At 42.2% G+C, this 23680-nt stretch overlaps 1 protein-coding gene across 13 annotated transcripts in view; it reads right to left on the bottom strand.

Annotated features, from left to right (window-relative positions):
* LOC136789682 (protein mono-ADP-ribosyltransferase PARP12-like) overlaps nucleotides 1–22037 on the bottom strand; it is a 46002-nt gene extending 23965 nt beyond the window's left edge. For 7 of the 13 annotated variants that reach the window (XM_066990296.1, XM_066990300.1, XM_066990301.1 and 4 more), the window contains exon 1: nucleotides 788–3319. In XM_066990296.1, the coding sequence (XP_066846397.1) occupies nucleotides 788–951 (164 nt within the window). In that variant the 5' untranslated portion in view covers nucleotides 952–3319. Of the gene's footprint in view, nucleotides 1–427; nucleotides 3467–5266; nucleotides 5311–9071; nucleotides 9184–11420; nucleotides 11545–16448; nucleotides 18321–18348; nucleotides 18447–21847 lie in introns of those variants that run through there. The other 6 variants (XR_010828578.1, XR_010828579.1, XR_010828580.1 and 3 more) reach the window with 6 other exon arrangements.
* Between the last annotated feature and the right edge of the window lie 1643 nt (nucleotides 22038–23680).

Genomic DNA, 23680 nt, shown 5'->3' with positions numbered 1-23680 from the left:
CACCCAACTGTAGGACACATTGCTTTGTAACCAAATAAATAAGAATGCAAGGTCTGAAGGGCAGGAATATGCCATTGCCAGTCCTGAGAAACAATCTTCTAAGGATACTAGATTCTGCACCCACTTGATGCCACCAACAGCCACACAACAATCTATATCACTTGAGTATTCATTTCTAAGTCAAAGGTTGAAACAGCCCAGAAATGCTATGATGACTCATCAACTGTGGTTTAGCAATACATTTAGAAAAAAAAAGCAATGAAAAGCTACTGGTCAGACACAAGTTAAAAGCTGACTTAGTTTGACTAAAAGTCGTGATTTCACTGAACAGGAAGACCCCAGTAACTTGCACAGATGTTTTCCTTTCCAACAAAAAAGGATGCAAGATCTGGAAACGAACCTTGATTAAAATCAATTAAAAATTAACCTGTCTTGATCCATGTGGTCCATGTAGCCCTCTTTCTGTCTCCTCATTTTAATCAACATCCCTTCGTCCCCTAAATACACCTGAAAGGCATATTCTTCCTTGTATTAGTTATTAATACACACAAAGGCAATTTTAAACGCTTAGCACTACTGAGAGGGTAGGAGGCTGCCCAGGAGTGCTCCAGCATGACAAAGGAAATCATTGCATATTTCTGTTCTTCCAGTGGGGGTGCCTATGTGCACCTGAAGATATTTCTAACTGCAAATCCTACGTAGCCTTATCTTACCAAGTCAGCAAAGCAACAAAGAGTAACAGAGTTTTAGCAGCCTAGTATTTCACTTGTACCATCTGGATACACACCGGGCCTTTCCTCTCCAACTCCTTCCCATCTGAGCGTGTGAGGAACTGCTTTGTAGAGGCAGAAGGCCGGTGATAACACCCCAGGACCAAGAGCTGCAACAGAAGCCTCCGACAGGAAATTCTTCTTTCGAGTTCATTCTCATTGAACTGCTTTCCATTTTCATTTCTGCATTTGTGTTTCATTTTCCTGACTTTTTTGTTTGTTTATTTACTTAGCTAATAGCTACCAGATTCGGTTAGCCCCGGGGAAGGAAAAAGAAAGAAAACAAATCCCCTGAAAGGCTGCTTGGCCTGCCCTTCGCATCCCCCAACAAGGGCAGAAAAGGGGGTGCTGCGGACAGGAAATGAAGCCCCATCCCCAGCAGCACCTGTCTTTCAGGGCTGCTTTGCTTTTCGCCTCACCCTTGGCACAACATTTCACCCATCCACACACCCACACACCCACAGAGCATACCATTTTGTGGTATTTGCTTGGAAGTAAGTTTTTCTTCAACTAAAAGGTGTGTGTAACCGGGTAACTGTGAAGCAGAGGTGTCCTTAACGTAGCATTTTCTGTTGTACTGTACTTAAACAAACTAGGTGTACAGGGCCAAATCAAAGATTGTGTCGTTTCAGATTCTTCCCCCTTTTAATATGGATTCTACTCCCCCCTCCAGCTGAACTTAAGTACTTAAAGGTAGAGTAATTTCTGAGGGATTTATATGATTCTTAGATTGTGATTGCAAAGATAATATTTATGAATAAATGAGTTAACTGCGCTTTCCTTAAAAGGCACAGAGAAGTTTGAATGGGAGGGAAAACAGCTCAGAGACTAGAGAGAACCTTCCCAGCACACAGTGGGTACACCTTCCAGGCCCGTAGCATGCCTGCACACCATACTACCCAAAGGCTCAATTCTTACTGAGGTGTGAACTGCTCTAGCCAAGCTTTTAAAACCTACTTTCAGGCTGAGAGTTAAAATACAACCTGTTGCAAACATTGTGAAATAAAGGAAATAAACACTTAGATGATGTTTGAGAAAGCCATTTGCCGGTATAAACACATGATATGATTTCACATAAGTATGTTGTTTTTTGTCAGCTTATACCTACAATTTTAAGATGGAAAGGCAATATGATTCCATTTATAGCACCTCACTCTTCAGAATTCTGATTTGAGCATAGGGTATGCCTCTGTTATTTGTACAAAGAGGATACACTACAACTTTTAAAGTGGGGGGAGGGTTGTCTAACATGAAACTGAAGTTTAATACTATTCATTTTAAATAAGTTTTATATCACTTTCTTTGAAAGAATAATACAGAAAGGACTCTGAAATATTAAGTTCTAACATGTAACTTTTTTAGGCAATTAATGATGCACATGTTTTTTATGTCTTAAAGCAACCAGAGCTTGAAAAATGTACTAATAGGTCCATCGTTGCTACTCTTACTAACTGCAAGAAATTCCAGTCTCCAACAGGGGAAACCAATATCCTGGGCTCAGTAAAAACAGAATGAAGGATTTTAAGACATTAGAAAGTCTTAAAGAACTTTAAAATATCTCATTACGTTGATTGCTTTTTAACAGATACACAGTTTTAAATTTAAATTTTCCTTGTAATTAAGTCAATGTCAACACAGATAATCATGAAACTAATATTTAAACTGAACAAATTGCTTTTTCCCTAACAATTTTTTTATGCTTTTTTCTTTTCTTTTTTTGACTGAAACTGTTCCTCAGATCTCTACTGTAGCTGTTCAATTGCCCAGTTTAGGAAAGAATTGAGCTTAGGAGCTGAACCTTTCTATTTCCAGATTAAGCTAGACGTAGTAAGGGTCCTTAACATCTCCTATTGCTGTGCAGACATGGGCTGGAAGATTGAGTAGAAAGTGACTGCAGACTTGCATCACATTTAAAATTTTTTTATTACATTATAAATGCTCTTACCTTCAGAAGTCTTAATGCTGTGATATTACTGAGATTAGGATCTTGAATCCAGGTATTTCTGTAGGTATCTATGACATTTTCTCCCAACAGTTTTATTTTAGACTTGAAAATAAAGCTTTGAATTCATTTCCTACTGTAATCTTACCAAGCTAGCACTGTCAGGTTAACACTTGGTATATATTAACTTTCTTGGACATATACCAAATTATATATACCAAATGGATAAATCTCCCTGATTTTTTCATAACACTGTAGGAGTGTCAAGAACAATACAAAACAGTAAAATAACAAATGAGAAATTTGGACATAGTTCCTATACTTTAACACTGTTTAGTTTTTTACTACATGCATTTGACATGTGACAACAGGCTTGTCTGCCTTTCTTTCTAACTTTTCAACACCTTAAGGCGTTACTGCTGGTGCTGCAACTGCTGCATGATGATGCTTGAAGCCAAGCCAGCTGCAAGGAAATATGTCACTGTTTTCTGTAGTAGTGAGCTGATAAAGGTCACTTCTTTAAAAGGAGCAACATGATAGTCTTAAAAAGGAGAGAGCAGAAAGCTAAGCCAAAGAACTGTCTCTCTCTCTTGTCCTTCAGTATTTATGTTCTTGTATCCATATTTTTACCAGGGAAGGATTTTTGCTGGGGCTTTCTTTTATCCATATCTTCTTGTATTTCCAAAGGAAAAGACTGTAGGTTTTCATTCACGCAGGGGAGACAGAACCTTTTGGAATAGAACAGACTACATTCCTGTTTAAAAAAAATAAATAAATAAGTATTGTTAGTGGTACACAAAATGGAACTGCTTAAATTCCAATTTCATTAAACCACGTTTGTATTTAGAATTCTTCTTCTGAATTAAATTATTCTTCCAGGTTAAAGAACAAAGCAATTTTGCTCCTTCCTTTTCAGTAATTCTAACATCTGGTTAGAGCTAACTGTGTGATAAATAAAAAACTGGACTGTAACAATTGCTAACCAAATGAACTATCACGTTGTTCATTTTAAAGAAGTGACCTTCATCAGCTTACTACTATAGAAAACAGTTACTCATTTCCTTACAACTGGCTTTTCCTTCAGCCACCATCCATGATTCTCCTGGAGTGATCACTAAATTCTGAACAGGATTTAATGGGTTAGCAGGAGCTGCTGTTGCTGATGGATTATCCCTGGAGAGTTACACAAGAATAAAGACATCAGTTCAGATAGATCATAACATCTTTCTGGGAGTAAGAGATTCTTCTAAAGCTAAATCTTCATTTAGCTTTTTGAGATTTCTCCTTACTGGGAGGATCTTTTGACTTCCTGCACTGGCATTTGAGACTTAAAGTCTCAGAAAGTTCTTCCTCACCAATTTCCACAAAATGGCCTAAGGGCAAACACTGTGACACTGTGATCTGGCATAGTTAACATTCAATTTGGTTAGCAAGTGTTACAGACCCCAAATTTATTTTTCATGCAGTTAGCTCTAACCAGATGCTACAGTTACGCAACAGGAACAAGCAAAATTGCTGGAATATTTTGATCTATTTGCAGTGCAGAGTTTGGACAACTGGAGGAGAAGTTTATTACAGTGTTATTTCTTTGCCCTGCACATGGTCCTGTTGTGCCCATCACTAAATTCCAAATAAGATTTAACGGGTAAGCTTGGGCTGGTGATGCTGATGGACTTATTCGTGGGGTTTTATGCATAAAGACATCAGATGGATCAGGACATCTTTTTGGGAGTAATGGATTCCATGGGTTTTACCTAAATAGCCAAGTTTTCCTCTTGCCATGGTCATTTGTGGCTGGTCTTTCTCTGGGGGCTTGGCTTGGATCTTTCCGCATTTCTGGTCTCGCTTTTGTTTCCCATGCCTCTACCTGCACTTCAGCAGCAGGCAACACGTGATTATAACAAAATCACAATCACCCTGTCTCTGTGTGACTTTCAGTCCTGAGGAACAACTTCTCTTCACCTACTGTCCTTTTCTGCACTGGCTGCCAGGCTCTTTCATATTCACAGCAGTGTGAGACCTCAGTCTCCAAAAAAGCGCTCTGAATGGTCTGAGGCCGGATTTCAGTCGCCCAGCCTCCACAGCCTATTGTTTTTTGTCTCTTAATATCCTTAATACTTTAAGCTGCTGATTAAAAAGGGAAGATTAGACTTCAACTTAGTCCTACTATTGTTGTTTGTGTTACAATATGGCATTCGGCTCCCCCTGCCCCCAAGTTAAGTTCATGGCTCCATAGTGATAGACTCTGCACCACAGGCTACTGCTCAGCAATGGCAAAGGAGAGGAGAGGCTTTTCCCCCCTCTCTGCAGATGGGAAACTGATATGTTAAGACTCAGCCACTCACAGACATACAGGCACTCATCTTGCAGTCTTTTAGGTGAAATGAATTGCCAACTTATGTTGATTTCCACCTATGGGACTCATGCAAAACTATCACTATGAACCATACACATCTGGATGCTGGGTCCACACCCCTTTAATCCTCCCCCCCTCTCTCAGTAACGGGCTAATTCAGCCTACCTGTTGTTTTAAAGCCTGATTAATTACACTTACTGTGTATACTCAAGCCCTTCTTTGATCATTATCCTGATAGGACTCTGCCCTTAGTTGGATAGCTCTTCAATTCTTTAATGTGTTTTACCCCTTCTGCAACCAAGGCAAGAGGGAGCATTTTCATTACAAACCTAATAGTCCAGTGCAGGCAAAACTGAGCTGCCAAAGCTGACTGCCAGAGTTTATTCCTGCTTTCCCAAGGATCGTATCTCAAAGTTATATATATATATATATAGGGGTATTATCTTAACCACACTTGTAAAGGAAACTCTAACGTAAAGGAAAGGTTGTGCCTAACCTTGTCTAGGACTGACCTTACATGACTGAAAGTTGAGTGGAAAGTAGCTGTAGTGTTACATTTATCATTTAATACCTACAACCATGTCCAGGATCAGTGTTTACTCAGCTTCTGCTGTGGTGAGCAATAAGGGATGAAATTTGCTCCCTTTCTGTATTTCTTCTCTAAAAGCCACTTCTTTTAGGTGTTTAAAACCTCTGTTAAGTAAGTTTTGCAAGAAAAAGAAAAAGCTGTTTTAAATGACTAATATGGTCAGGCTGTACATTTCCTCTCCCCTTTTCCGAAACAGGAAAAGGGCACTTGACCTTTCTAAGGACTTTTACCAGTATTTTTATTATCCTCCTTTTTATATTTTTGGCATGTTTTAAGACATTACAGATAATCATTAGAATTATTCCACTTGGACCAAACGCACTTACCAATACATTACGCTAATGATTGGTTCAGCAGGGTGATGGGTGCTGCAAGCTGATTGAAGTAAGTGAACTTGGTGAAACTTCAGAGAATACTTGAAGTGAGCTTATGACCATTATGCAGAACAGTTGCTAAGTCTTGAGTTACTTTGACATGGAAACGGTAAGGGAAGACCCTTCAGATAGCACAGGGTGTCTCAAGAAAAGCCTAAAATCTGATCAGCCTCCTTTGATATAAAAGCTAGCAAATTTAATCCCAGCCCTTTGCCAAATCTATGGTCAGAAAAGTCTTACTTTTACCACATGTTAGCCTACTAATATTTTGAATTAACATAAAAATCACAGCAATCTGTCACTGAAAGCTTTCCATCATACTGGTCCAGCTTCTTTGCAACAGAGGCCCAAGAAAGAACGATTTTCGTTAACTTCAATTCCTATGTTAAAACATTACGGAAACACTCAGCGTAAGGCTGAGTTGATGTACTTGGGTCGAGCACAAAAAGGAGCCAAAAACAGCCCACAGAGATATTATTCTGACTTTGGCTCTTTCTACTGCCTTGGAAAGTTTTTACTTCCCTGCACTCTAATCTTCCCTACATGAAAGAGGAATAGTATGTGTTTACCTACTTTGGTGTGGGTGTTTAAAGCATTAATTATCATTTATGCAGATCTCTTTCAATGTTACCTAAGCAGCACTGCTAAATAGATTTTGAAACCATAGTTGTATGCATGAATCACTATCTGGCCTGGCCAGTTTGGTAAGGAATTTATTTTCAATAATTTACAATCAAGGTTTTGCCTTGACTGATACCATCAGGGGAATCTTGAAGACTCAGGTACAACAAATAAATGACCGACATATTTCTACAATAACCGAAATAGGCAAGAATGCCAAAAATATTAAAAGAGACTTTTACTGGCTCACTGCTAATGTCCTCCATACAGTCATGCCCTAGATTAACTGAAAGTTTTAATAAATCTTTTAAAAGAAAAAGGCCCACCTTCATTCAGAAAAGGCACACTGTGTGGGAAGATACTGAGGCTGAAACTCAGAACTTCTGACAGATTTAATTGTCAGACTTAAAAATATCTGTTAAATCCTTCATAAAGTCAACACCCTTAATTTGGGAATGCAAATAGCGAAATGAGCTCAAGTTTGCCCCAAATGTGCCTGAAATACTAATTCCATGCCGCTAAAAAGGAGGGATGAACCTGACTTGTTATGACAGGAATCAACCTCACAAGCCCAAACTATCTGGCCAGCTGTACTTGCCTGTATGTTTGCTCCTCCTCTGGCTGCATGTGGGAGTGAGGCAGCTACCAGCCAAGACAGGGACATTGTCACTAGGAAGATCTTGCTCACATATCAGCTTTGCCTCCACACAGTGCACACGCACACAACTGCCCTAAGCTTGTTGGCTCTGGAAACTTGACCCAGCTATCGAAAACCAGAAAGCACTGGGGCTTCATCTGATTCCCACAGGAATCCTCAGATAGTTCCAGAAAGAAAATCAAGTCTCAGTTGCAAACTCTAATCTGACCTTTTGGTGATTTTCACTCATTTAAATGACAGAAGTGACTTCAGAAAAGGGAAACAAACCTGATCAGGAGAAAGGTGCTATTGCACGCTCTCCTTAGTGCAGCAGACCAAATCTATCCTTAGTACTACCTCCCTGCAAGTTAGGTTAACACCTAAACTTGTTCAAGACTGCCAATTTTCTTCAGCTGTGTCTGTCTAACCCTCTAAATTTTGTCAGTGTAATTTGACCCTTTGTTTCTTGCTCAAGAGAATTTCCACTAGCCCAAACACAGAAACTGGCAGGCATTGGCATATGAACTGTCTCAGTTGTCCGTACCATCTCACCTCTTGCTCTGATCTAGTCAGAGGTGTTCTTCATCCTACCTTCATCCAATTATAACTGGCCACCAGAAACCATAAAAAAAAAAATTCCACACCTTTACAAAGTGCACATCTGTTTTTTTTGTTGTTGTTTTGTTTGTTTTAAACTCATGCTGCCAGCTACTTTCATCAAGTATCATGTCACTAAAGCTGGCCCCTAGCAACTGCAGCCAGAGAATGGGCTGAAAAGGTTGTATTTGAAAACTGCTAAAGATGACACATTAGCTGACACCAAGGCACATGTGATTTAAGCACATTGCTCCAGGTTAAGAACAACCACTTTGGTAGAGAAGGCCAGGATCTGGCTGTTATCTGTGCTGACACAGTGGTGTCTGGTTGAACAAACACATGCTGTTGTACAAGTAAACAACCCGATGACATGTCCTCATGGGTTGAATCACCCATGCATCTGACTATTGCACGAGTCCTAAGTCTCTTTCAGCCACAGAACTGGCTTGATGAGGGAAAAGAGTGGAACCTTGAGTTTTCCCAATTCATTCTGCTGCCTCAAAGAAGCACAGAACAGCCTCCAGACACTGATAACTGTGTAATAACTTGTCTTCATTTTTGCTTTGAACTCACAGCAAACAAAGGGATCAGTTTGGCGTTGAAGAGAAGTTATTAAGACAACTGTAATTTTACACCACCTTTCTGGACTGCACTCAGATTCCATAGCTTAAGGTTGCCTACCGGCTGCTATTCAAATTCATTCTTCTTCAGAGAGCTATCCTAGCATTGCACAACTCTCCTCCCTGCTCACTTTCTACATCCACGCTTTTGCAAATTGGATGGCAACCCTGTGTTGTGGATGCAAACCTAATAATCCACGGGTGTTTATAACCCCTTTAAGGAAGAAAAATCTACCATTGGTATAGTACAATATACTCTAAGAAGGAACCTAAAGGTCTTGAAGAAATATGTGAACTCCCCTTCCTTTTCATGTGCTAATAAAGTAGAAAGAGCATGAACTGTTTTTGTGAAGCTAGACTGTGCTCTTCTGTAAATGGCGCACTTAAATTTGCTGATCATTTCTATTTTATACAAAGAGCTTTATCTGGGGGAATCAACAAGAACATACAATTAGCCTGCCTTAAAAATAGTCTCTCTGGGTTTTTGTTGCTTGCTCTTTCTCTGATAGATCACCAGTGCTGGAACAAAAAGTGATTGAAGAAACTTGTTTTGATTGCTACTTACTGTACCAACGCACACTGATCGGCCACACAAACTGCACAGAGACCCAAGGATGAGGATTTTTTCCTTGTCAGGTGTGAAAGGATCCTTCATGACATAGCAGTCTTCCAAAAGCCTATAAGAGAAGAATGTCATGTTTTTAAAGGTAGATCTCGCAGTATGGGAAGAGTTGAAAGGAGGCAGCTGGGGAGGCTGAAAAGGTGGTAGCCCTCTCTTCTTGATTTGCACAGCCTGGTGTTGCACAAGGCAATGTAGCAGCTATGCAACTCCCTTCCACTTCACAATCAGCACTGTGACTGCCTTCAGTCCTATAATACAGCAATTTATATCTTCCAGAATTAGGATGATAATCTTAACATTGCCTTATTAGTTTTGTTGTTGGTTTGCTTTTTTCAATGTTTCACCTTCATGTATTCCTTATGGTCCATTTTTATGACAGGCACTCCTTCAAAGGATTCAGTACCATGTCAAGTTATCATCTCAATTGCACAACTTTAAGTAGGATTTCTCTTCTGAAGCTGTCTGCATCTGAGTATAAAATAAAAAGAGCTTTTACTGCTCTTAATTATGTTGGCGCTGTAAAGCTATGGTTCCCACCTCTTGCTAGCAGGACCTACTAGCACAGAACATTACAATGATCTGAAATATTCTTACTTTATGTCAGAGACTGTACTGTTTGCTTCAGGGTAACAAGGGAACGCATTTATTAATAATTTGGCAACCTGCTTGGGAAAGACTAAGGCATTATTCTTCCTGGGAGCTCCAGGCAAAACACTGCAGAAGTCTGTTGGGTGGGTGTCTGCACAGGGCACCCTGCAAGGCTGGCTTATTCTTGCATCAAGCTTGGATTCTGTAGTAATGTGGAGTACAATACATATTTAAAAGGTATTCTGTTAACTCATACTACCTTTTAATTGCCTACATACACACACACATGTATGTACACGTGCATCTGTAAGTGCATTCCTTTCTCCTTTTCCCTCCATTCAAAGAAAAAGTGGCAGGGCTTAAGCCTTCCACTGTTAGGAAGGATCAGGGATCTTTACATGGCAGATCACTTTCTCAACAAGTCTTCTAGTGTACAAAGACTGGATTATCTTTACAAAGCTCCCCTTGCAAGATTTAGTCTTAATCTAGTTATCATCAGTGCAGAGTCCAGGCCATTTTACAAGTCTTCAGGTTTGGCATACGTTTCCTGCAGCACTGCAATTAGGCCTCATGAGTGGACCAGAAAATAAGTCAATAAAGATAGAATGCAAAGCTATTTCTTCTATGTACATACAAAAATGTTATGCTTCAGCATTATTCTTTTGCTTTTTGAATCCCAGCAATTCAAATAAAGCCGAGATGCTAAAACTGAGCTTGGATAACCTAAAGTTAAGGTTCATGTTCAGCTTTGATTCACACTATGAAAGGACCTGATCAAAGGGGGTCCATTGCTCTTCTGAGTGGAAGAGGGGAAAAACAGTAGCACTATGGAATTTGGAATGATAAAAATACATTTGCTTCAGGATAACACATCTGATCTCAGCCCAACTAGGTGGTGACCAACAGCTGTTTCCATTTTGTAAGAAAGCGAGCAGTCTTAGTGGGGTGAAACACTGAGTACATGCCTGACTTCCAGTTCCATTGAGTTCCTGACCATGTTTTCCTGATGGGTTTGTTGACTGGGATGGCCTCAACAGAGCTGCTCGCATATTTAAAGCTGTTTTGTTCTGTGGAGAGTCTGATGTCTGCAGACAAAATAGTAACTGCATTTTTTCTGGTCAACCTATCCCTACTTAGCAGAGATGAAAAAGGCTTGAATCTCCTAAAACGTAGGTATGTACTAAATTGCCACTCTTTAATGTCATACAATCTGACAAAGAATTGTCTAATTCATGCAAGAAAGCATTGCTGTTCAAAACTCCACATGCCAAACAGCTCTTAAAAACTGTATTTACCATACATATTTAATTCATACAGTGTTTATGTTTTGCCCAGATGACATGGCCACAAGGAAAGGGCGATTTCCAGAAATGCTGTGCTGACACAGTCAACATTATTCTAGTAAGTAAATTATGGCACAGGTAAATTGTAGGGTGGCCAGCAGGGTTAGGAAATACATTAAATACAAATCTTTGCATGACACTGAAGCAGGATCATAAAGTTGGTATTTGTCCTTGCTGTCAATGCTGTAAATTTTATTTTGTTTTTTTCCTTTGGAAAAAAAGAGGTCACTAAGTACTAAACCTCCTATTCAGGGTCAGTATGGCATATTACTGGGTTCACACATTGCACATCATTCCGCAGCACAAGGCTTCTGATGCCCATAGCATAAATGAAGTCTGTAATGTGAAAGACTGTACTTACTCGATAGAGCGTGTGTTTGGTGGTTTCTGCCCATAGTACGTGTATGGAACTGTTAAGCCACATAGCTGACATTTGAACTCTCCTGTAGGCTGAGGTTCTTTGGGAGAATCCATCTTTAAGTCACCTATGAGAAAAGCAAAAATCTTACAACTCCAAAATGCAGTACATGCCTGCAACTAAACAGAAAATTGACTATTTTAAACCCTCGTTAATACATCTTTTCTCGCAAACCAAGTCGGTTTCCTATGTCCCAGTTAAATTTCTAAATTCTTCAGATAGGCTTAGAAATTACAGAGTAGGAGTCTAAATATAAAAGTGCACCTATTCACTTAGAACTTCAATCTGGTGAAAGGCCTGGAACACAAGTCCTGTGAGGAGCGGCTGAGGGAAGTGGGGTTGTTCAGTCTGGAGAAGAGGAGGCTCAGGGGAGACCTCATTGCTGTCTACAACTACCTGAAAGGAAGGTGTGGGGAACTGGGGGTCAGCCTCTTCTCACAGGTAACTAGTGATAGGACTAGAGGGAATGGCCTCAAGTTGTGCCAGGGGAGGTTTAGGTTGAAAATTTGGAGACATTTCTTCTCAGAAAGAGTAGTCAGGCACTGGGACGGGTTGCCCAGGGAGGTGGTGGAGTCACTGTCCCTGGGGGTGTTCAAGGAAAGGTTGGACCTGGTGCTTAGGGACATGGTTTAGTGGGTGACATTGGTGGTAGGGTGGTGATTGAACCAGATGATCTTGGAGGTCTTTTCCAACCCTACTGATTCTCTGTGTAATCACCCTGTATCTAGGTAGAATACTGGCCCATTCAAACCACACAGGACAGTGGAGAAGGTACTCTCAAAAATGTTTGGGTCCTATACCTTTTATGAAAATAGGCAGAAGAAGGAGACTCTGCTTTACCTTCATTGAAAATACCCGTATATTTCTATAAATGAGAGGTTGAAATGAGATGACTGAAAGATTTCGGTCACCCACTACAAAGGTGTATTTATCAATACAAGGCAGAAAATATCAGAAGCTGTCCTTCATCAGCTTTGGTGTTTATGATACTACTTGTTTAAAATCTTGGCCATGGATTTCCATTTGGGAGCTTAGCCTTCACTAATTCCACTATCTAAGAGTCACACTGTGCAGTTTTCAAAAAGTGTGGTGTGGCACGTATTCTTTTAGGACTGACTTTTTTGTGTATGCATGATCAGATCAAACACAGCTAACCACGTCCGTGCCCAAAACTTGCACCTATCCATGAATGAAACGTGTTCACTTGCTTGCAAATCAGGTATCTTTGCTCACCTGCACCATTATCTTGAATGGACACTTTCACCCTGCAGCTAGTAAGAAAAGTCAAGTTTTAGCTAATGCCCTCATGCCTTGCACAGCATGCAGCTTTCAGCTATAAGCCTCTCATCTTTTTTTAAGTGAACCAGCGCCGGCATCAAGCTGTTCAAAAGGTAGATGCTAGGAAGTCAGATTTGGACAGTATCTGAGCAGTTACACTGTCCATGCTCACAGCTGAGCTGACATCCAGCTCCCTGCTGCCTAAGGACAGAAGGTCATTCCCCCTCTTCTTAGCTTTCCATACATACCCTTCCCCTGCAGAGCTGATTCAGTTCACTAAGGATGTGTCTCTATTTATGTTTCAGCTTAGGTCAGGGGTGTTCTTTGGGAACTAATTGCCTGACTGTCCCCACTTGGTCTGCATCACAGAACAGTCTTAAAGCACACAAACCGGACAGTTTCAGACAGAGCTCACATGAAATATGTGCTCCAAAAGCACACCTAATACACCCTGACCTGAACACCCAACTAATGGGCATTCACTCTACAGGACAGGACTTGAAATACCCTGAAACATATAGAGTGGGCAGCTGATACCTGGCATCAAATACTTCAGTCTATGGTTTCACTTACTGTAACACATCAGTTACTAATGTAGTCAAAAATAAGAGAGCTACCTTTTTTTTTTCCTCAATGCCTTTTTTTTTTTTTCCTGCTGTGGGATAAATTGGCTTGCAGAGGAATCCAACAACTGCTAGCAGTAGTAGAAGATAAGAAGCACAACTACGCAGCCAGAAGGGGAGGGCTGAGATAAGGGACCTGTATTTCCCCCTTTCAATGACAGTAAGCTGCTATTTCTGCTCACCCTATGTGGTGAAACTGAATCCTTAGAGACATATGCTGCTAAGGTGAATTGGGGGCAAGGTGAAGTAGAGCTGTGACTACTTGTCATGTAATATTCCAGAAGAACAGGGAGCCCCAAGATCCTCAGAGGTTACAGAGGCTTCATAACAGACACTTAGTTCATAAAGTCCTACCCAGTTAAATCCTGAAACTTAACTTCGTGAATAATCTCCCTTACCTTGTCATTCCTTTACCACCAGCCTTTCCACTGCCATTCCTGGCATTTCTGTGATACAGGGAGTTCTTCAAATGTAACACAAACGGGGCTGGGTACTACATTCATAAATAAACACAACTCTTGAATACCTAAGGCAACTACATTTTTTGCAAAGTGATGTAAACCTTGGATATTATGTATTTTACCTACCTCATAGGGATGTGGAGAAAATTTAACTAAGTGCTTTCCAATTTTTCAGTTAGATATAAAGTGTGTACATAATAACATATTTCTCCCTGTATACTAAAACTGGGATTCTTCAAACTATACAAATTCAAATAAGAAGCCTGCTTTTTGACCCTTACATTTTAGGTTTAAAACATAAGCCCCACAAATATACCTAAAGTTACCTTTTTTGTTGGCAGTCAGTAGCAATACCAAGACATTGACCTGTCTAAATGAAATTCAGTCTAGCACACTATGCAATTTTTGGACTTTCTTTTTTTAAAGAGGAAATAATTAACCCTATAGAGGTAGAATATGGAAAGTTATTTGAATTAAATAGAGAACACCATCACAGTGATCGTTTTGTTAAAATAAAGCAAAACGCTAAGAAAAACAAAAACAAAAAAGGATATTTATGGCAGTTGGTATCACAGACTTTGGAATGAATGTGTCCTTATTCCAAGTCAAAAGAACAGCCCTGGCTTCAGAGCTGAAGTGTGTTGGATATAGAAACACCTGCTCTCTTATAGACCACTGGAATGTAGAAGAGAATCTGTTCAGTGACTACCACTGGGAAGGAATGATATCTATGTACAAACAGATTTTTGGCTATGCCAATTGAAAAGCATATGATCCTGCCTGCAAGGCACAGATGAATTTATGATGCTTTCCATTTTACTTCAAGCTTGTAAGTCACTAGTAACAGCTGTACCAAGTTTTATTTCATTGGGAACGGCATTTGTCCCGAGAGCTTGTCTACACAGCAACACTTAGGAAAGTTAAGGTCACTAACTCAAGGTGTGAAATTAACACACAAAGATTTCAGGGTGAATGTTCCCACTTGGAAGAAAAGTTTGCTATATAACAAAGTAAAGCCATTCTCCTTCTGAAGAAAGAATTTTAATGACATGTAATAAACTTTTAGTTTATGCATGTGCTTCACAGCTTCAGTCTAAACCAGCAAGCAGAAAAATCCTACTCACAAAAAACTTCTGGTACTTCCAAAAAGCTCATCTGCAATTAAAGAACCGTATTTTTATGTCAGACAACAAATGCACAAAAGCAATTCTGGGATAAAACCACAGTCAAGATAGACAGACACTGACAGACAACAAGTATATACTGATTACAGGATGAAGGATCTCTTGAGGAGGTAAAAGTCAAGGACACTTATCCTATTATAATCATGACAGGTAAATTTGTGACCTCAAGTGACTCGAATCATCACTAGTAATGGCACCAAATGTTTCTGTTTTCTTTGGGAATTTTTGAAGAAGCATGTTGTCCCAGTAACGTGTCACATGTCTGGCTGTTTGGGATGTACCGAAAAAATCTTCAAGAACAGCTTGTTTAGAACCAAATTCTGCCAAGGGTTTAACATTTTGGCTGTAAGCCACATGGTACTTAAACACATACTTACTTGAAGCACATGCACAGCTCTTCTGAAAAGAACAACAGCTACCCACACACGCTTGATTACGAAGCAAACACTGAACTAGCATGCTCAGCAGAAACTTGCCAAGTCAAGCCCAGAATGCTGCAGGACGCATGAGGTTGGCCCACGTGTCATGGCAAAAGGTAAAGCACACAGATGCCATACTGAGGAAATAGTTACAGTAAAAGAAAGGTGCAGGTTAGACAGCAGTGCTGTAACAGTGTTTCTCCATGCTGTGACTGATATATGATATCCTATGGATGAAGGAAACGGCTCCCAGTCCGGTTCTCTAGGGACTCCTAAAAACTTCAGGGCAGTTCTGCTTGGAGCATTCTGCTAACAGGCCTGGAAGGCATGCCAGAAGTAATAAATCACCACCAAATTGTCAGGGTCAGTGGCAAAGTAGCAGCACAGATAAGTAATCTGATTTTCTTTGCTTGAAACCTCATTAGCACAAGTCTTTACAATGCAAAGGTTAAAGCCTCCCTTAACACTCCACAGGAGACTTGTGTATTTCTGAATCACCAATAAACTAGAGTAATTATGCAAGAAACAAACTGCTTACAAACACAGACTTTGGTCGGAAGGGATGTCAAATAAAACCAACACTGACACACCTTTAATCCTCTCCAATTAAACCCATTTCTTCCTGCCAAGATTTTCCTGCCATATCCAGTGTTGATGATGGTGACCTATTAAAATATTCACAGCTTGACCCTCAGTGGGAAGGAGTGCTCTCTGCTGGAAGGCTAGGAGCCACTGAATTCATAGCCTGGTCGATGCCAAGTTATTCTGAAGCATTTGGCATGATACAAATTTAAATACACTTCAGCACCAAGAATACACTCACCTCCTTCAGAAAAATCATCTATTGCCCAATTGCCCAGCTAAAAGATGAAGCAGCAGAACCTTCTTACTGCTAGTTAATCCCCGCGTGAACAGCTCTCTCCCTCTAGTTCTTTCATGTTATTGCCCTGAAGGCATGTTTAGGTCACCTGTTGGCTGCCTCCCTGCTCTTCCTGAGTTGACTTACCTTGGGCTCAGGGTAAGGAATTAGCCCAGGAATGCAATTTCACCAAGCATGGCCATTTGGAACTTCTACTCTTATTACCTCTCCCAAAGATCACTTGACTGAATTAAGCCTTGACTTGTTGCAGCAACTTCTCCCTTCAGGCCAGGAGGTTGGTGTTGGTACTGCTGTGCTCCCTCTGCTCTGAAGGAACTGATGTCACAGCAGGACACAGGCTTCCCTCTAGCAGGCCCCAAGCCCTGCTGTTTAATGACAGCTAGCCTGGGCTCCCTGGGGCAGCAGGATAAACAGCCCTGCCAGGGGCTACATTATAGGGCTCGCCCTGGAGGTGGCCAGAGATACGAAAGCATGTTTTCTGAACACTTGGAGAGAAGTGCTTGAACAGGGAAGTGTGTCAGAGGAAAGAAAGGAATAATATAGACAAGCAAATCAAAAATATTCCTAATGTAAAAAGGTTTTAGGAACATAAGATTAATCTCAAAAAGGCACCTATCGATAAAATGCATGATTTAACAAAGCTGAGAAACCATCACTTAAACAAAAAAAAAGAAACACAACACAACTAGCCCAACTACTCCTTACGGGAACATAGCAGCCAGCCAGCTCTGAATTAGACAGCATTTAATAAAGAATTTCAAATTAGGTGAGAATTTAACAGCTTCACGCAGGAATGCTGGAACAGGGCACCAATTATTGGGTATATACCACTGTCCTCTAGTGGACACATCGGAACTGTACAGCCCTGCTGCTTGGCTGTAGTGCTGCTAGTAGCTGCTGGGGATTCCTTTTTCAGCAAACCAGCTGTTACGAGTGACTCAGATGTAAAAGCCCCACTAAGTGGATTGTGCAGTGAGAGTGAATTAGAATAAAACAAAGGCAAGTTGCCCAAGCACGCATGGTAGAAGCCATCCCTCCATGTCTGTCTGCAGAAGCACAGTGAGTGGTGGACCTCTGTTGTGTGGCAGAACCTTGAAGAGGGAGAACTGCAGGGTCATTAGTTCTTCCTTTCCTTCCCCTCCTTGGGCCCTGAAATTATCTATGGTCTTTTCTGTTCTTTTGCTCAATTCCCCTCACTACTCTTTCTTCTGCTCTCCTAACTGGCTTTCCTAAGCAGAGTGCAAATCTTATCACACATCATTATCATCCATGCTAACCATTCTATACATAAAATGGCCTAGAATTAATTAAAGGAAGGACAAGGAAATTTGTTTCTCTTCTCACAGCAGTTACAGGGACTTAGTGGAGACGAGGTAACACAGGACACCCAAACAATGAAGTGAACACAATTAATATAACACCACTTCTGGATCACAGCTATTCCTTGCCAAAAGAGGGAAAACAGACCTGAGGTCTGATTTCATTAAATCTCCCTTCTGGTGTAACCAGAATAACTAAGCATGCTACAGCCATAGGCTACCCAGTCCTGAACTGATTTCGTCCTCCCTCCAAACTGCTGCTCCCTATTATAGCTTTGTTAGATTAATATCCATAGTGGGGAAGAAGAAGAAGGTAGTAAGGCTCTACTAATATATGTGATGATGCTTCCCTTTAAGTTGTCCTTTAAGCGAAGTTACGTTGGGCCACAAATGTACCAGTGAAAGTATCAGCGTGGTTAAGCATAATCTAAACTTAGTGCAACACTTTCCTACATAGCCTAAAATAGGAGCACTAAGATTTGGTGGAAATGCAGGAGAAGGGAACTGTATTGGGAAATAAGACACTGCAACTTGACATAATCCCGAAAGAATTAAATATAGCTTCAGTGATTTATCTCTCTGCAGAAAGCCAAGTTGGTACTGGAAGGAAATATCCCCTACTACATGGGGTTGCATGCTGCAGTGTCCTTACTGTGACAGCCAGCGCCAGCTTTCCTGTGACCAGGAAAATGTTCACATTAACATACCAAGGGAAGAGAATTCTTTCCAGTAAAATGTAGCTGATGCTCTCTGTTTGCTAGGACTGACCATGAGGTGAGGACTTCGTGATGGAGAAAAGCAAAACCTTTAAAAAGAAAACACAGAACTGTTGGGGTGGGGTGGTACGGGGTACATACTGCCTGCTTCAAGAAAGTTTGAGAATACAGAATGAAGTCCTGACCCCACTATATGCATAACACTCTCAAGCACGTAGCCCCCCCCCACCTTCTTGTAGGCACATCCTCTTCCCCTGAAAGGTGCATTCCCCAAGTTTTGTTGTCCCAGCTGTTGTGAACAGCAAGCATTAGAAAAAACAACAAAGTGAGAGATGTCCTCTATGAAGCCCACTCCCACTTAACCCTTAGAAAGTTTTCTTTTCCAGGGTACTTGGTGGGAGCTCTAAAACTTCCTTTTTTTTCCAATTACAGTGCAAATCAGAGCTTCAGAAATGAGCTGGCAGCTTCAAGCCTTCCTCACTTATGCATGTAGTAAATTCTTTTCCTGACATGTAGCGATATGAAATAACATGAAATCAGCCAGGCACTACCACCATGAATTTTTACCATGTTTTCCAGTTAGTCCCTTCGCTCTTCTCTGAAAGACTTTGCTTCCAACCATTACTTGGATTACTTTGCCTAAAAACATGTACAGAAGCTAAGGCTGAACTTGCTTCTTTCAATACCTGATACTCTCACTAAATAAATATCAAGGCTCACTTCCATGATTTTCTGTAGACACAGAGAAATGATATTTGTTATCAGACAGTGGGAGACATCTTTTACCATAGACAGACAGTCTGGTTTTTTGTGTGTGTGTGTGTGTGTTCTGTATTTTGCACAGCCTGTCAGCCAAGCATGTGCGCTTATGCTCTTCCCCTCCAGAAGTTCTTTTGGACAAATTTCCTGCTCTGTTCATCACAGGTGAGACAGGAAGGAGGCAGGTTTTTCACACTGACAAATCTCACGGTGGATGAAGGTGCACAGATCTTAGAATTCACCACAACAGGATGGTCTGCTCCTACTGGGTCATATGCGAGGAGAACAGATGTGCAAAATCAGGGTAGTTGTGTCTTGCTGCCCTAGAGGATCAAAAATCCAATGACAATTGGCAGCAACCTCAATAAGCCATAAATATTTAAGTAGCTTTTCTTTGCCTTCAGATCTCTTTGTTCAGCAAGTGTAAATGGCGCTAAGACCTCACTGAGGTCCAGGAGAAGAGTTTGAACTGCAGAGTAGAGCTAGTTAAGTAGCAAAGTTGATGGGGTCTTGATAGAAATTTTATAGGCCATACGTTTACGTCAAGAGTTTGTAAAAGTATCAGATACAGCTACAGATAGCACTTAAGCATGCTGTGAAGTTTATGTTACAGATTTAAATGCACATTTCCTTTTTGCACATATGCATAAACCTGTGTTTAACTAGTAACAACCGAGCAATGGAAAAATTATGACAAAATTAACAGGAGGGGAAAGAAGGCTTAGCAGGGAATTATTAGGTAGTTAGAAGATGACCTTATTGGAGGCAGCATGTTTCACGGGTCAGCTGGCCAATAAAAAGGAAAAAACAGAAAGAGCAGGTAAAAAGGGTTCTTTTCAACAGGTATCGAGGAAAGGAACATTACAGAACAATCATTGCCCCACTCACGATTTATACTGGTTGAGGGGGTTAAAAAAAAAAAGTTTCAGCCTTTTTTGGTTCATTTATTTCAGCTTTTTTGGTTCATTGATTTTTGTGCCAGCAAACACTCTCCTTTAGCAAAAAGGCCAGCATAAAGGTAATGTACAGACTATTTCTGTTTAGTGCCTCAACAAGTCTGCGGAGCAAGTCTCCATTCTGAGTCGGGCTGATAACTGAAATCTTTTCCTACTATTGACATCAAATAATAAACCTTCTTCAGTCAGAACACCTCCAAGCAACCCCAGGTTGCTCTATCTGTGCAGAGTAGAAGTTTCAAGGGATTCTCCAGTGTTCTTGATGATGCAACTCTGCCTTATTTGTAGAGATGTACATCCTTACCGTATTTGAGATGAGATATAAAATAATCCTTCTGTTACAACAGCTACTTTGCCCGGCAAATTTCTCCCTTTACCTCAGAAATTAATGCATGAGGAAAACAATGTCTTTGACATTCCATCTTGGAGCATGAAGGACTTAAGTTCTGTCTACATATCTTTAATTTCTTATCACTTTAATTATAAGGACATAGCTAAAGTAGCGTAACACCTTCATGTAGCATTAGTTATGGTCACAAAATTGCATTTGTATCAGTACACCTTGCGAACTAGACCAGTCAAGGAAAATTAATCAACATATGGTATCTTCGCATTTGCATACGTCTACCAGTCCCTCCAAGGTGTTATATTGGTAAAATCAGAGCAGGGAAAAGTACTAATGGAAAAATCTTAACTAATGCACAAACATGTGAGTACTGAGGATCGGTCTCTTCTCCCAAGCACGATGTTATAAAACAAGAGGAAATGGCCTCAAGTTGCGCCAAGGGAGGTTTAGGTTGGATATTAGGAAAAATTTCTTCACTGAAAGGGTTGTGAAGCATTAGAACACGCTGCCATGGAAGCAGTTGAGTCACCATCCCTGGAGGTCTTCAAAAAATGCACAGATGTAGTGCTTTGGGACATGGTTTAGTGGTGGGCTTGGCAATGCTAGATTAAAGGTTGGACTAGATAATCTTAGAGGTCTTTTCAAAACCTAAATGATTACATGAGTCATGCTCAGTATGTTTTCTAGGAGTCACACTGGTATAACAAACTACTAAGACACAAATCCAATTTTTTGATTCACAGATGCCTACAGATGGAAGACAGTTTAAGAGATTATTCAGTCCATCAGACTAAAGACACAACTGGCTTTATCTTGATGTCACTTTGCAGCGTTCACAGACTCTCCTTCCAGCCCAGGCACCTTAGAGACATGATTAATCTCTCTTCTTAATAGATGACCCTTAGCACCTTTGAGATATGGAAGTATTCTCTTGGGGTTCTCTGAGCAGATTCAGAAACTGTGCTACCACCTCTCGTACATATTGCAAACTTCTCATTTCCTCCTCATTTTTAAAAGGGAGTTGAGTACCTGAGGGGCCATGTGTACTCTGAATGAGGCACTCTGGCCTCCCTGTTTCTGTAGTTCTACAGCCCTCCCAGTCCGAAGTCGTGATCCCAAAACCAACTAGGTCAGGTGCAAGCAAGCTTGTACCAGAAACGCTAAAGTTTCACAGGACACAGGCTTTCCCCCAAGCCCTTAACGCCCATTCCTGTGCACGCCCCAAAGCAGCACTGCGTACTGCCTTCAGACAGCCTACAACTCCCTGGAACCTCTCCGCAGCCCTTTCCAGGGCTGCACCCCACAGCTCCACCCTCAGCTCAAAGCTCCTCGCAAAACCACAAAGCGCTCCGTGGCTGTTGGGCTGCAGCACAGAGGCCGCGGGCTTCATGCAACAAATGAACCCCGGGGCCAGGCCGCGCTGTCCCACCTCTGTCTCGGCCGACGGACGGGATGGGCCGGGCCCGGCCCGGCCGGGAGGGGGAGGGCGGACACACGCCCTTGATCCAACGGCTCCGCCCCGCCAGGCGCCCCCTCGCCCCGCCGCTGCGGCCAGCCACGGCAACAGCGCGCACACGGGCACCACTCCGCCGCTTCCGCCTCCGGCTTCCGGCTCCCCGCCAGGCTAGATCCCGCCCCCTCCTTAAAGGGCCAGCGCCTCTTCACCCTCTGAGCAGAAACAATGCATAGACGACAATTTAATTGCGGTTAATAATAAGCTGTAATTTATTATATGATGTCTAACTAGGTATACATGATGCCCGTCAAGCCAGCTGGAAGTACCATTCTCCCTGCAAGAGGCGCTCACAGCCGAAAATTTCACGACCGAAGATGATCACAGTGCCTGGCAGCGCTCACCGCCCCGCCGGGGGAGCCCAGACCGTCTTCGCCTAACTAATAAATCGTTGCCACCCGTCTATGCCTGGTGTGAATGCTGGGGAGAGGCCGGCGTACAAGGGAATACGGCTTCTGTGGAGCAGCCTGAGCTTAAGCCAACCTCAGGTCTCTAACTGCTTTCCTGGTTGACATGTAACACTGGATCTCGTTAAATTCGCTTCTCAGGCTACTTGACCAGCCAGGAAATATATATGTATATATATATACAGGTCTATATAATATATACACAGCTCTATACCACCTACATAGATCCCAGGTATCTTTAATGTAAGCAAAGCCTGTCCTCTACTGACGCAGTACAAGAAATCAGGTTTTTTTATTACTTTTTTTACCAGGGTTACTATGGCTCTGTGTTAGAGGTAATATCCCTGTTTCTAGGCAAGATCTAAGTTTCGGGCAAGTTGGGAAACTTGCTAAATTAGAATATAAGAATATATATTGGCCATTTCAACGAGGACCTCGTGCGGATCGGCTGCAGCGAGGGCTCCTGGCAGGGAGACGGACGGAGCCAACCCCTAACCCCCCCCGGTCCCCCCAACAACGCAGCACAGAGCCCCTTGGCCAGAGCCGCAGCCCCGGACCGCTCCCCCCGAGCAGGCAGGAGCTGTGCTTGTGCCGCCGCGGGCGCTGACGTGCTGAGGGCGGAGCCAGGGCTGACAGCAGCCCACCCACCCCCTGGCGCTATAAAAGCAAGGCCTAGGGAGCGCCCCGACCCAGGGCCGCCGCCAACAGGACGTGCTAAGAGGACTGGCTAGGCAGTTAGCGCAGGCAGTTCGCGCGGGGCAGTTCAGGCGGGGCAGGGAGGAGTGCGAGGAGGATTCTCTCCTCCCTTTCCCACCTCCCTTTCTCTTCCCCTCCTCTCCTCAGGGAACTCTGCCTCTTAGAACCTAGAATTCACCATGGTGGGCACCCGTTGCAGTGGCCGGTCCGTAGGCGGCAACCCAAGCGGAGGAGATACTGCCTCTCTGGGCTCATGGGGACACTCAGGTGGATCCCCTGAGGGGGGAAGTGGCAGTCCAGACTGGAGACTGCAGGGAGCTCCCGAATCTGGAGACATACCTGGGTCCTGAGGGAAGAGAGGTCTGCTGTCGGTGCACGTGTGCCCTGCTCAATGAACTCCTTGAGCAGGTGGCTGGGCTGCAGCGAGAAATCGGCAGCCTGAGGGGATCCTGGGAGTGTCTGAGGGTGACAGACAGGAGGTGTCAACCTGTCCTTGCTGATGGCCAGCAGCCCCCTCCTAAGTCCCTGCAAAGGGTAGTAACTGACCCAGCTGATCACATGCAGGACAGAGGGCTTGACCGCCCACAAGAGGAAAGGAGCTGGACCCTCGTCTCAGCTTGAAGCAGAAAGAGATATCTGCCCCCGA

This window comes from Anser cygnoides, chromosome 1, assembly GCF_040182565.1.
Source record: "Anser cygnoides isolate HZ-2024a breed goose chromosome 1, Taihu_goose_T2T_genome, whole genome shotgun sequence".
Lineage (NCBI taxonomy): Eukaryota > Metazoa > Chordata > Aves > Anseriformes > Anatidae > Anser > Anser cygnoides.
The sequence above is the reverse complement of the archived record's forward strand: the minus strand, read 5'-3'. Positions and strand labels throughout refer to the sequence as shown.